Genomic DNA, 11,936 nt, shown 5'->3' with positions numbered 1-11,936 from the left:
CAGTGTGTTGTAAGTGTGTACTTGTGATGGGAAGGATTGTTGTAATTGTCTGGTTAAGTGGTCATCACCTAGTAATTGGGCATGTATAAAAGCCTCCCTCTGACTTTTTAGGGGCTGATCCTATGTACATTTGTACTAATAAAGGCCTAATTTTTCACTTAAAGCCAGCTGGCATTCTGTTTGGGAGCCCCAGCTGGGACAAACACCTAGGGTCTCGCTGACTTTCCTGTGTCCACCTGACATACCCTCTGCAACTTAAGCATATGAATGAAGTGTAGCTTCAAAAACGATTGCCTTAATTCACACTGACAAAACTCCCACTGTGTGATGACAGGAACGCAGGCTGGTTTCAGAACCGAGCTACCTACACTTTCTCACAAATAATGACACTGAACTTCTACCTCATGTCAAGATAGCCACTTGCCAAGCTAAAGTGCTTCAGGGGGAGATAGAGGTGAGGCATAACATTTGCTTGCAAGCCATGATACGATTAACAATTGCCATTTTAGTACTTTACTAGTGGACTGTAAAAGAAATGAGCGATGGAGATGGCTCCTGGCCAGTCTGCGTGATCATGCAGTGGTGGTTCAGCTGTAGACCTTCTTGGAAGAAACTGACTATCTTGACCTATTCCAGTTAGGGTTCAGGACTTCTCTAGGGACACAACTGGTGTCAGGAGTGCGTGCAGGAGCCAGGCCCTGTGACCACTAGGACTTTGCAGCTCTCTAGCACATTTTGGGTGTGCGTGCATGGGGATCTGTAGAGGGGCACGAGGAATCTTTGAGAAACTGCTTTCCCTCCTGATTCTGCTGATGGAGGAAACCACTGCGGGATCAAAGAGCCTACTGGCTGCGTTGCATCCAACCCTCTACACCAAATGTCTGGAAACCTCCATCCAACACATTTCAGCCTGCACAGCATTTGGCAGCGGCAGCAATCAAAGGCTCACATTGAACAACGTGAATGCATGCTTACTGGATGATACATCCTCCCTCATGGCTCCGGCTTCGGCTGTGTCGCGTTGTCACAGGGGAGCTGTTCCAAAAAAGCAGGGTCTCCAAAGAGCAGCCTGTTGCCTGTGGCACACAGGCATCCGACTTACAAAAGGCAGGGATGAAACTGAATACAGTATCGGCTTATTCTCTCTCCCCCCGCCCCCAATTCCTTTGAGCCAGCCTTTTTAGGATCCTACATGGGTAAATAAAAAAAACCTCTAAGCAAATGGAATCGATGGAGAGGTATTCATAGGCGTGCTACTCACGTCTGGCTGTTTCCAGTCAAAATAATCTCCCACTCAATTATGGAGAAGAATAGAGATGCCAACCCTGCCTTACTCACAGTCAGATGGAGAAAAAGAAGAGGAGATGTTCTTGTAGCAGAGAAGGTTTGCGGGCAGAGTGGAACTTACTCAGCAACTATTTTAAGAGCGTAACTGGGAACAAAGCCACCCATTAGGAAAACAGGATCCCGGACGAAATGGAATCCTTTGACAGGGGTGCTCACTAGATTGAGCAGCTATAGGTCATATATCAGTCACCAGTTCATAAAACAGCTACCCACTGGCATAGAGAGAAATACAGTAGTAACTGGTGCCCATTGAGAATGGAAGGGCAGAAGGCAAGGAGGCCAACAGTAGGTGGAGCCAGAGCCAATGGCAAGCAGAATCGACACATTCTAGCTTTGCCCCCATCCTTGCTCCTGCTGTGTTCTTCAAGGGCAACACAGAGACTTGAGCAGGAACCAGGCAGCCGGGTCCATCCCTTAGGCTAGTTAGGCTTGGGGATTGGAGGGTCAGCAGTTTGAATCCACATGATGGGGTGAACTCCCGTTGCTCAATCCCAGCTCCTGCCAACCTAGCAGTTCGAAAGCACACTAGCCTCCACTGGGTAAAGAGCTCACAAAAAGTTATTGCAGAATTACATCTGCACACAGAGCAACTGGCTTGGTTTCCCGGGTATTGAAGTGATGTCAAGCAGTGGAATTCGGGTGACAAACAAGGACCATCCTTTTAGAGCACAAGTCCTGAAAGTGGCTCTCATTTGCAACTAGCTCCTCAGCATAACAGACTGAAGAACCACCTGGTTTCATTATCCTGACATGGCTTGCTTTTTGGATTTCAGAACACTTGTGGCCCTGGTCGTATTACCTACCCATGCTTGACTTTCTCAGACCTGAACCCTGAATTATGTCTTTTCAAACCTAGAATGGTCCTCCAAAACAGTTGCCTATTTGTTCATGGATCTTTGCCTTGGCTAACTGTGAATTGACCTCTTGGTATCTACTAATCTTGTGGCATGTGGCATGTTTTGCCACTGGCAAGAATCGGACATTGTGCTAAGGTGATCATTCCATCAGGGCAATGATGGTCCTCCCTCCCCCCAAATGCTATTCTGGGAGATCTCCTGGGCCCCCTGAAGAAGAAGAAGAAGAGTTTGGATTTGATATCCCGCCTTTCACTCCCTTTAAGGAGTCTCAAAGCGTCTAACATTCTCCTTTCCCTTCCTCCCCCACAACAAACACTCTGTGAGGTGAGTGGGGCTGAGAGACTTCAGAGAAGTGTGACTAGCCCAAGGTCACCCAGCAGCTGCATGTGGAGGAGCGGAGACGCGAACCCGGTTCCCCAGATTACGAGACTACCGCTCTTAACCACTACACCACACTGGCTCTCTGAGCCATTTGGGGGGTGGGAAGCACTGTTGCACAAATGAAAGCCCTTGTGCAGGGTTCCAGCTGACAGGACTCATTATTTGAATTGTGCCCCCTATGTCCACTCCTACTGAGTACAGTGCTTTAACAATTACCAACTGACATCTGAGCAGCCTTCTTGCAAAGTCACCACAGCTGACAAAAGTGTGGCTCATGATAGGGCATTTGTAGTTTCCTCGTGATTTGGCTCCATTATATACTGAACCAGAACCACCACCTTAGCTGCTTTTCCCTCAGACAACCTTTGTGGGAGCTGTTGCCTGGCAACCACCAGCAAGGAAAGACTTGCCTCCGTTGTGGGCTGCGTGAGTTCTAGCTTCTCAGCCCCCTTTCCTTGGGTTCCGCTGCTTAGAAGGTGGAGGCAAGTCAACATAAATGAAGACCAACAATATAGACAGCAAATGCCACTTGGATAATCCTGTCACATGTTTGTTTCCGATACCAGACACACACACACACACAGAGAGAGAGAGAGAGAGAGAGAGAGAGAGAGAGAGAGAGAGAGAGAGAGAAGTTGATTTGAGACCCTCTTGGGACTATAAAGTGAGGTGCAAGTATTCTAAATAAATAAATAGCATCCTAGCCCATAGCATACCTAATTTTCTCAGCCTTCCTAGCTCCATCCATCACATCAGTAACACAACCCAGCACTTAAAGGCTCCTCTGTGGAACTGTAGTTCAGTCAGTGTGAGGCTATTTTGCATTTTGATACATATATTTAATTCTGGGCCCAATATCTGAGTCTTCTTGGCAAACAGCATGGTCTCACTTTGTGACACATTTGGATTTCTTAACAGGCAATAGGAATAACACTGCTTGCACAGACCTTGTTCAAAGGATCTGCAGCATTGCTTTGCCATCAAAATTTCTTATCTGGGAGCTTGTTGTCTCTGTTTTCCAGATAGGGAACTTAAGGCTAAGCAATGGATCTTTACTGCTGGCAAACCGGGGCTTTCTTGACTGCATGCAGTTTGAACTTGTAGCAGGAACCCCCCACCCCAATCATTCAGTTTGTACAAACTTCACACACACACACTCACACGCTACATACGCCACACTTGTGTTATAAATTCATAGAAAAATCAACCATACATCAGATTTGCACTGTTCCACTTTTATTTTACTCCATGAAGGAAAGACTACAAAATGGGGAAGGTTTGATACAGGGCACCATAATCCCTTCATCATCCCAGCACATCCACAGGAGCCCTGCCCAGTCGCTATGCCAACCCGGATGGTCCTAGACAGAAGACAATCAAGATCACAAAGAACTTCCATATGGGAGTGGATTCAGCATGGACTGGAACAAAGGACAATGATCAGATCTGCGACTACCTTTTGTCTTCAGAAAATGACTCATGGGGGGGGGGGGAGAAGGGAACCAGCCAGGTGACAGGACACTCAGGTTACCACCACAACTCCTCCCTCAACCCTTCCTTTCTGTAATGTATGCATGATGTTTCTGGGGGTGGGCTTGACCTAGAGGATGGGAATTTCAAAAGTTTTTATAAAGTCTTGCACACCATTTTTCTGTGTCTTTCCTCTCTCCTGCAAGTGAGGGGAACACCCTGTTGCAACAGTTCAATAAAGGCCAAGCCTACAGGCTGCTGATTTGCTCCAATTTACTCTGGTTGGTGTCTTTACTTTTTGTCCAAGGGAGCCCTCGGATTTTTCCGGTAACAAACTAAGGCCTCCCAGTTACAGCCTTAACAACACACAATCCAATGGGACCACAATAGTTTCTCCTACACTGTTTATATCACTGCTGTTAGCTACCTTCTCAAATATATTGCTGCTGACTTCAGAGGGAGCCTTTGGGTGAAGAATTATTAAGCCTAGAGGGATGGTGTCCATGTACTCTCTATAAAAATGTGTGAAATGTATCAAAAGCTGCACAAACACTAACCAACCCATTGGCAATGTACTGCATGCAGATGAGAAACCTAGCAAGTCAGACCAGCTTGTATGTGCTAGTGGTAAGCAAAACCCCCAAATTCAATTATCTCTTATTTTGCTACCAGGGCAATGTCAAAAGCTGCAAAGGGAACAAAGCCACGGGTCAATGAAACCTATTTAGGATACATGACAAATTAGCCTAAATTGCCCTGGATGAGTCTTCAGGCTGCAGTCTGAGTCAGTTATGTAAAATATAACCGTTTCATGGCGTCATATCACATTTGCAGTGGTGTAAAGTGAAGGAGACTTTGGCCTTCTGGCATACAAAAAAACAGTGTTGGAACTGAGGAACAGGCAGAATGATCTACTGAATTGTGCACAGCTTTTAGTACCTTTTTATTTTCATAACAATAATTTTTATCTATTTAAAATTGTTTTATCTCATGTTCCGGACTGAGTAAATATGAACTGTTCATTTACTATTCAATAAGTCCTCTCCCAAATACCCATTTCATAAGCTGGTTTGGAGAAATAATAGACTCTGATTTGGAGAAAACACACACAGAGAAAATATTATATATCTCATAACCCTTCACTACAAAAGTCTCTAAGCGGCTTACAAAGATACAATATAAAAATAAACCAGTTAGAAATATAAAATCAAATTTCAATCAAAATGCCTGCTGCAATAAAAATCTTCAATAGGTACTGGACGCTCAGCAGGGAGCTGTCTGACCTCAGCTGGAAGGAAGTCCCACAAAACTTGTTTGTTATTTGTTTGCCATTTTTGTGCCTAACGGTATCTAGTGCTGTCAGGGCTGAATTATTGGGCAGAGGTCCAAAGAGAGCCAGCAGAATTAGCAGCAGGGCTGGCTTACTACATTTTAAAAGTAATGTACATTGCCATTTAAAGCAGGCTTCACTAACCTGGTGACTTCCAGCTGTTTTGGACTACAATTCCCATCAGCCCTGGCCAGCATGGGAGCTGCAGTCCAAAATATCTTGAGGGAACCAGGTTGGGCAAGACTGATGATCTAAAGACCCTGCCCCCTGTAAGCAGACAGTCTCAGATGACCAAAGTACATCACTGATGGCAACCAAGGAGCCTTAACAAAATCCCATTAAAACAGTGGTTCTCAACCTGTGGGTCCCCAGATGTTGTTGGACTACAACTCCCATCACCCCTGAGCTCTGGCCTTGCTAGCTAGGGGGGGATGGGAGTTGTGGTTCAACGACATCTGGGGATCCACAGGTTGAGAAAGGCTGCATTAAAACATCAGCCACTGTATAATGGTTTGAATCTGTCAAGCAGCTGAAATGGTCATCGGAGGGTCTCCAGAATCAGTCTTAACACCACTCACTACAGCAGCAGGTGGCTCTTTGGCTATCTTAATCCCAGACCATTCTGGAACATAGGAAGCAAGCGACTGCTGCTCAAAGTGCATCCGTATTGTGTACACTGGCTGGCAACTGCTATCTGAGGAATCTTTCTGAGCCTTGGACCTTTCGTGTCCCAGAGCATCGTGTGCTCTCTCATGGAGGTAAAAACCAGCGCTTTCCATTGTACCTGAAAACTAACACTGTAGCTCACTGAATATATGTGCAATATGGTCATACTGGTAAATGCCTGTCAACGATCAAAACCAGCCAGCTCTTCTTAGTGAAATAAATGTGCAGTCCTACAGAAATAACCTGCAACTGTTAAAATCTGGCCCTGTAAATTACTTTGCATATAGCCCCATTCCATATTATGCTGAGAGGCCTATAATCTGCCACCAGCTGTGTGCCACTGCCTTCAATTGCGCTGACTGCTGACTGGTCAAAATGGCAAGGCATTAATCTGGGGATTAGTGAGCATTAGGTGAGGGGTCATTTCCCCCTCTTTTAGCTGCAAAAGGAAACATTTTTACCTCTGTCCCTGAGAACATGGGTCATGAATCCTGCCTTTTAAACAGGGGCCAAGAGGAGCAAGCCAAGGCATGAGAATATGGGGCTCCGGCAATTCCGTTTTCACACGCTAAAGCAGGGATTTACGGTGACCATCAGGAATTTGAGATCCTGGCTGAATGTCAGGCTCATCATGTCAAAAGCTGCTGCGTACATGGATATCGGGCTCTGGCTGCTGAGATTTCTGAAGCCTCTGCCCTTCTCTAAAGAGGCAGAGAAGGCTGGAGGGGATCCCAAACAACCCGTTTATCTCAGCTTATCATCTCTTCTAGAGGGGCTAATTATGCCTAGGGGTTGAGAGGGAGAGAAACAGGGATGATTAAACCTTGAAAAGAGAGAGACAAGATAAACAAGGAGTGACAAACAGAGACAGGCAGCCAGCTGTTCTTGCTTCCCTGGGTGTTTGCCTTCTCTACCTACCTCCAGGGGAGTTTCCGACTTCTGATGTTGGAGCCTGCCTTCACAGGGCTGTTTTTGACATCATGATGGATGGAACACATACCCAGGTGCTAAATTTGCCAACCAGGTAGAGCGTGCATGTTTAGGCCATTCTCTTTCGTAGATTTTTTTAAAATAAATTTTATTTTCAATGCAAAATTACAACAAAAATTACATTGAATCCAAAATGAAACTATACAAAGAAGAAATCTCTTTTGTAGATTTTGATTGCTGGCAATAGGGAGGAATGTTGAGATGAAGGTAAGAGATATTTTGGCAGAGAATGTGGGAAATGGGGTCCATGAAGTATTTGTTCACGTCAAAGCCACTGCATACACACCATCCTTTTAGGACACATTTAAAGTGTCTCCTCCCCTCTCCTTAAGAAAAGAATCATGGGAACTGTAGTTTAAGAGTGCTGGGAATTGTAGTCTCCAGGATTCTTGTGGGCAGGGAAACACCTTTAAACGCACAGTGGGTACACAGCCAACCCCTCCCAAGGGTTCTAGGTAACGCCAAGATTGCAGGTTCGATCCCCGTATAGGATAGTCGCATATTCCTGCATTGTAAGGGGTTGGACTATAGGACCCCAAGGGTCGCTTCCAACTCTTAAAATTCTATGATTTTATGAATTCTGATGGGCGAGAACTTCCTATCATCGTGGGGCCCAGCCCTGGTGTTCAATGGTCAGACAGCCAGTCTAGAACTCAGGTGTCTTTTAATTTTAATTTTGCGTGCTTCTCTACCGCAGGTCTTGGGGCTCGCCTAGCGGTGTTTCCAGTCATCTGGGCCAATTCGCTCCGGATCTGTCAGGATGCTCACGGACGGCGGATGACTGTGGCAGCAGCAGCAACAACAACAGGACTGCTGAATGGCCATTGTTCCCCCATCTGCTGCTGAGAACCCCCCCTCTCGCCCCGCCGGCAAGCAGGCGCCGATGCCTCTGAGCGCTTTCGCTGGTCCTTAGAGGGAGAGGCAGAGGAGAGGCAGCTGCCATCGCCTGCGGCTTGCCTCTGCCTCCGCACTCCCCTCCACCTCTCCTTCCCCGCCCCTCCATCTCTCTGCCTTCCTCTTTGCGCAGGCTCAGCCTGCCCCCCTACTACCCCACCCCACCCCTGAACCTGATCTCCGGCAGCAGCAGCAGCAGCAGCCTCCCCGCCGGAAGCGCGGCCCCAGCCAATACCGGCCCTCGATCGCGAGCCGCGGCCCCCTGCGCGCGTCGTGGCGGCGCGCTCGCCCTTCCCCTCGGCGCTGCCGCTGGCTCGGAAGACGGCGGCGGCGGCGGCGATGGCGCGGAGGAGAAAGTGGCCGAGGGAAGCCCGGCCTCCGCTGCGAAAGCCGTGCGGTAGGAGTCGGTAGAGAGCGAGCGAGCGAGAGACGAGGAAGCAGACAATAGGAGGAGGGCGGCGGGCAACAAAAGGCGCGATGCTGGCAGGGCGGCGGCAGCGCGCCCCAGGCCGGGGAAAGGGGACCCTCGTCGGTGCCAGCCTTTCCTCCTGCTTCTCCTGCTGCTGCTTCCTGCCGGGGTCGCCTGCTGCATCCCTCCCGGGAGCCTTTTAAAGTTGGATGGCGACGGCGATGGCCGCCCCCTAACGAGCCAGGAGCCGATTGCGATGCTGGCGGAGACGGAGGCGGCGTCGGCTCGGCGGAGCTGAGCGCAGCGGCGCGCGGGAATGGGCTGCGCCCGGCGGCGCCCGCACAGCTCGAGGTGGCCGCTGCTGGGGGGCGAGGCGCGGGGGAAGGAGCGGGGAGGAGGAGGACGATGCCGCCCTCGCGGAGAGGAGCAGATCGGGCGGCGGTAGGCGAAGAAGGCAGCTGGTCTCGGAGGCGGGAGAGCCCGGCGGGGCGAGGCGGCGGCGCCGCTAGCTGCTGTTGAGGAGAAGCCCCGTCTGCTCGCTCCTTCCGCAGCGTTTGTGCCTCAGGGTCGGCGGGGAGGTGGGCGATCCTCAGCCTCGCTCCATGGCGAACGCCAGCGAGTTTGCAAGCAGCAGCAGCAGCCCGCACTTGCCCGGCCCCGGCGGCCTACTCAGCGCCTCGGGCCTCAAGCTGACCACGCTGGGCTTGATCCTGTGCCTCAGCCTGGCGGGCAACGGGCTCTTCGCGTGGCTCATCCTCAAGGAGCGGCCCCTGCACCGCGCGCCCTACTACCTGCTGCTGGACCTGTGCCTGGCCGACGGGCTGCGCTCGCTGGCCTGCTTCCCCTTCGTCATGCTGTCGGTGCACAGCGGCGCGGGCGCCTGGCCTCACGGCGCGCTCAGCTGCAAGGTGCTGGCCTTCCTGGCCGTGCTCTTCTGCTTCCACGCCGCCTTCCTGCTCTTCTGCGTGGGCGTGACGCGCTACATGGCCATCGCGCACCACCGCTTCTACGCCAAGCGCATGACGGGCTGGACCTGCCTGGCGGTGGTGTGCATGGTGTGGACCCTCTCCATGGCCATGGCCTTCCCGCCCGTCTTCGACGTGGGCACCTACAAGTTCATCCGCGAGGAGGAGCAGTGCATCTTCGAGCACCGCTACGTCAAGGCCAACGACACGCTGGGCTTCATGCTCATGCTCGCCACCGTCGTCGCCGCCACCCACCTGGTGTACGTCAAGCTCCTCTTCTTCATCCATAGCCACCGCAAGATGAAGCCCGCTCAGTTGGTGCCGGCCATTAGCCAGAACTGGACTTTCCACGGGCCCGGGGCCACCGGCCAGGCGGCCGCAAACTGGACCGCTGGCTTTGGCCGGGGTCCCACTCCTCCCACCTTGGTGGGCATCCGGCAGAACACCACCCATAGCCAGATCAAGAGGCTGCTGGTCTTGGAGGAGTTCAAAACGGAGAAGAGGATCTGCAAGATGTTCTACATGATCACCCTTCTCTTCCTGCTTCTCTGGTCGCCCTACATTGTGGCCTGTTACCTGCGGGTCTTCATCAAGGCTAGCGCCATCCCCCAAGTCTACTTGACCACTTCGGTCTGGATGACCTTTGCCCAGGCAGGGGTCAACCCCATCCTGTGCTTCATTTTCAACAAGGAGCTCAGAGTCTGTTTCAGAGCTCATTTCCTCTGCTGCCAAAGCATACAAAATACTCAAGGCACCATTCTGTGTGATCTGAAGAATTTTGGGATGTAGTTTTATCTCTCCAATTGAAAATAGTACTCTCTATGCGCTTTTTTTTTTGGTATATGCACTTGAGAAATTGTTATCTAAGGAGACACCTTGACTTTCCCCCACACCCTTAGGTTTTAAGATATTTATTTATTTATGTGTTAGGGAGATTTGGGGGGGGAGGGGAGGGGAGGAAATTGGGGAAGTAACACAGGGCTCCAACTTTCTTGGCTGCTTCTAACATTTCTACAAATGATTCTGACATGGATAAAAAGGCCATAATTTTGTGTTGTTTTTTTTAAGACCCTACTGGTTTTGATAAAGGCTAAGCGATTTTATTCATGTAAGATTTGATAAAAGGCCAAGATGAAATTTTATACTAAAGTGTTATTTTTGATGACCTCAAAATATTGTATTACAGTGTTTGTTTTTAAAGGGTGACCAAGAAGGAGAAACTGTACTGTGTTTAGAAGTCATTTCTTGCTGGGGAGCTTTTGGATTAATTTTTATTTCAGTACTTAAAGCAGTGAATTTCTAACTTTGCCTGAAATAGGGAAACGTGAGATGCTACCCTAACCTACATCTTAACCTTACTCAAGTTATGGGGTCATTTCCTATTGACCTGAAGAGAATTAGGTTCACTTGCTTTGATGTAGACTAACTTACATTTTCTTGTTGCACTGTTCCTTTCATAGTATTTCAGAACCCCTTTGGTGGGGCGGGGGGAGAGGAAATGATAATTTTAAAAAGCAAATTGATTACATATCAACTTTAAAAAAACTGTCAATATCAGGTTTTTAAAATCACACTGACTTTCATACTTTATTGGCTTTTTAAAATGTTATCTACAAATACTGGACAATACTTGTACATCTTGACTGTTTTAATAAAAACACTGTTCAATTCTCGTACATCAAATGTTTATGCTTTGCTTTCTACTCTTGTTTTGGCATGGCTTGCCTACAGCCTATGCTACAGGAAGAAAATAATAATTATATATGGGTGTATTTCTGTGGTTCCTGGCCGGGTTGTCCCAGGACTATAGGACAGGTTGGATCAATTCCTCTGATTTGGGAGACAACATGGAAGAGGGAGATCTGGTGTGGTGCCTCCCTCTCAGATGTGCCAGCTCAACTGAATCTCTGACTTAACTGAGGTTGGCGTTGTGGCACTAGTATGTCCAGTGAGGGAAAATTTCAGGGCCATTCTGCACAGCAGTTTGGCTCCAAAGCCCTTCTGGATCTTCAGCATCCCCAAGTGTGTGTTTGTGTGTGTGTGTGGGGGGGGGATTTGAGCATTACCCTGCATGTGTAAATTTATATGTCCATTGTTTCCAGTGGGAAGAAAAACCTGGGAAATGGGCAGGTGTTTTTTAATAAGGCGGCAGAAGCAGATCCCCTACCCTCGACTTTGCACTGTGATTTGTTCTTAGACCCTGGTTTCGCGGGTAGCGCTGTGGTCTAAACCACTGAGCCGATCGGAAGGTTGGCGGTTCGAATCCCTGCGACGGGGTGAGCTCCCATTGCTCAGTCCCGGCTCCTGCCAACTTAGCAGTTTGAAAGCACCTCAAAGTGCAAGTAGATAAATAGGTACCACTCTGGCAGGAAGGTAAACAACGTTTCCATGTGCTGCCTTGGTTTCACCAGAAGCGGCTTAGTCATTCTGGCCACGTGACCCAGAAAAACGGCTCCCTTGGCCAATAAAGCGAGATGAGTGCTGCAACCCCAGAGTCTTTTGTGACTGGACTTAATTGTCAGGGGGTCCTTATCCCAGTTCTATGCATCCTAAAAAGGACTGCACATTTCTAAATAATAATAATAGTAATAATAATAATAATTTTAAGATCATGCTAATTTATAGGC

General features: G+C 48.9%; 1 protein-coding gene across 1 annotated transcript; it reads left to right on the top strand.

Annotated features, from left to right (window-relative positions):
- Positions 1-8,158: 8,158 nt before the first annotated feature.
- GPR27 (G protein-coupled receptor 27) lies at positions 8,159-10,985 on the top strand. The gene has a single exon (XM_081900077.1). It carries the CDS (start codon positions 8,947-8,949, stop codon positions 10,096-10,098), a length of 1,152 nt encoding a protein of 383 aa, XP_081756203.1. The 5' UTR covers positions 8,159-8,946; the 3' UTR covers positions 10,099-10,985.
- Positions 10,986-11,936: the final 951 nt, after the last annotated feature.

This window comes from Podarcis melisellensis (assembly GCF_964234715.1).
Source record: "Podarcis melisellensis genome assembly, chromosome: 2".
Taxonomy (NCBI): Eukaryota; Metazoa; Chordata; class Lepidosauria; order Squamata; family Lacertidae; genus Podarcis; species Podarcis melisellensis.
The sequence above is the reverse complement of the archived record's forward strand: the minus strand, read 5'-3'. Positions and strand labels throughout refer to the sequence as shown.

Excerpts from the sequence above, each read along its gene's own strand:
- GPR27 (XM_081900077.1), top strand. The coding sequence starts at position 8,947 with ATGGCGAACGCCAGCGAGTTTGCAAGCAGCAGCAGCAGCCCGCACTTG.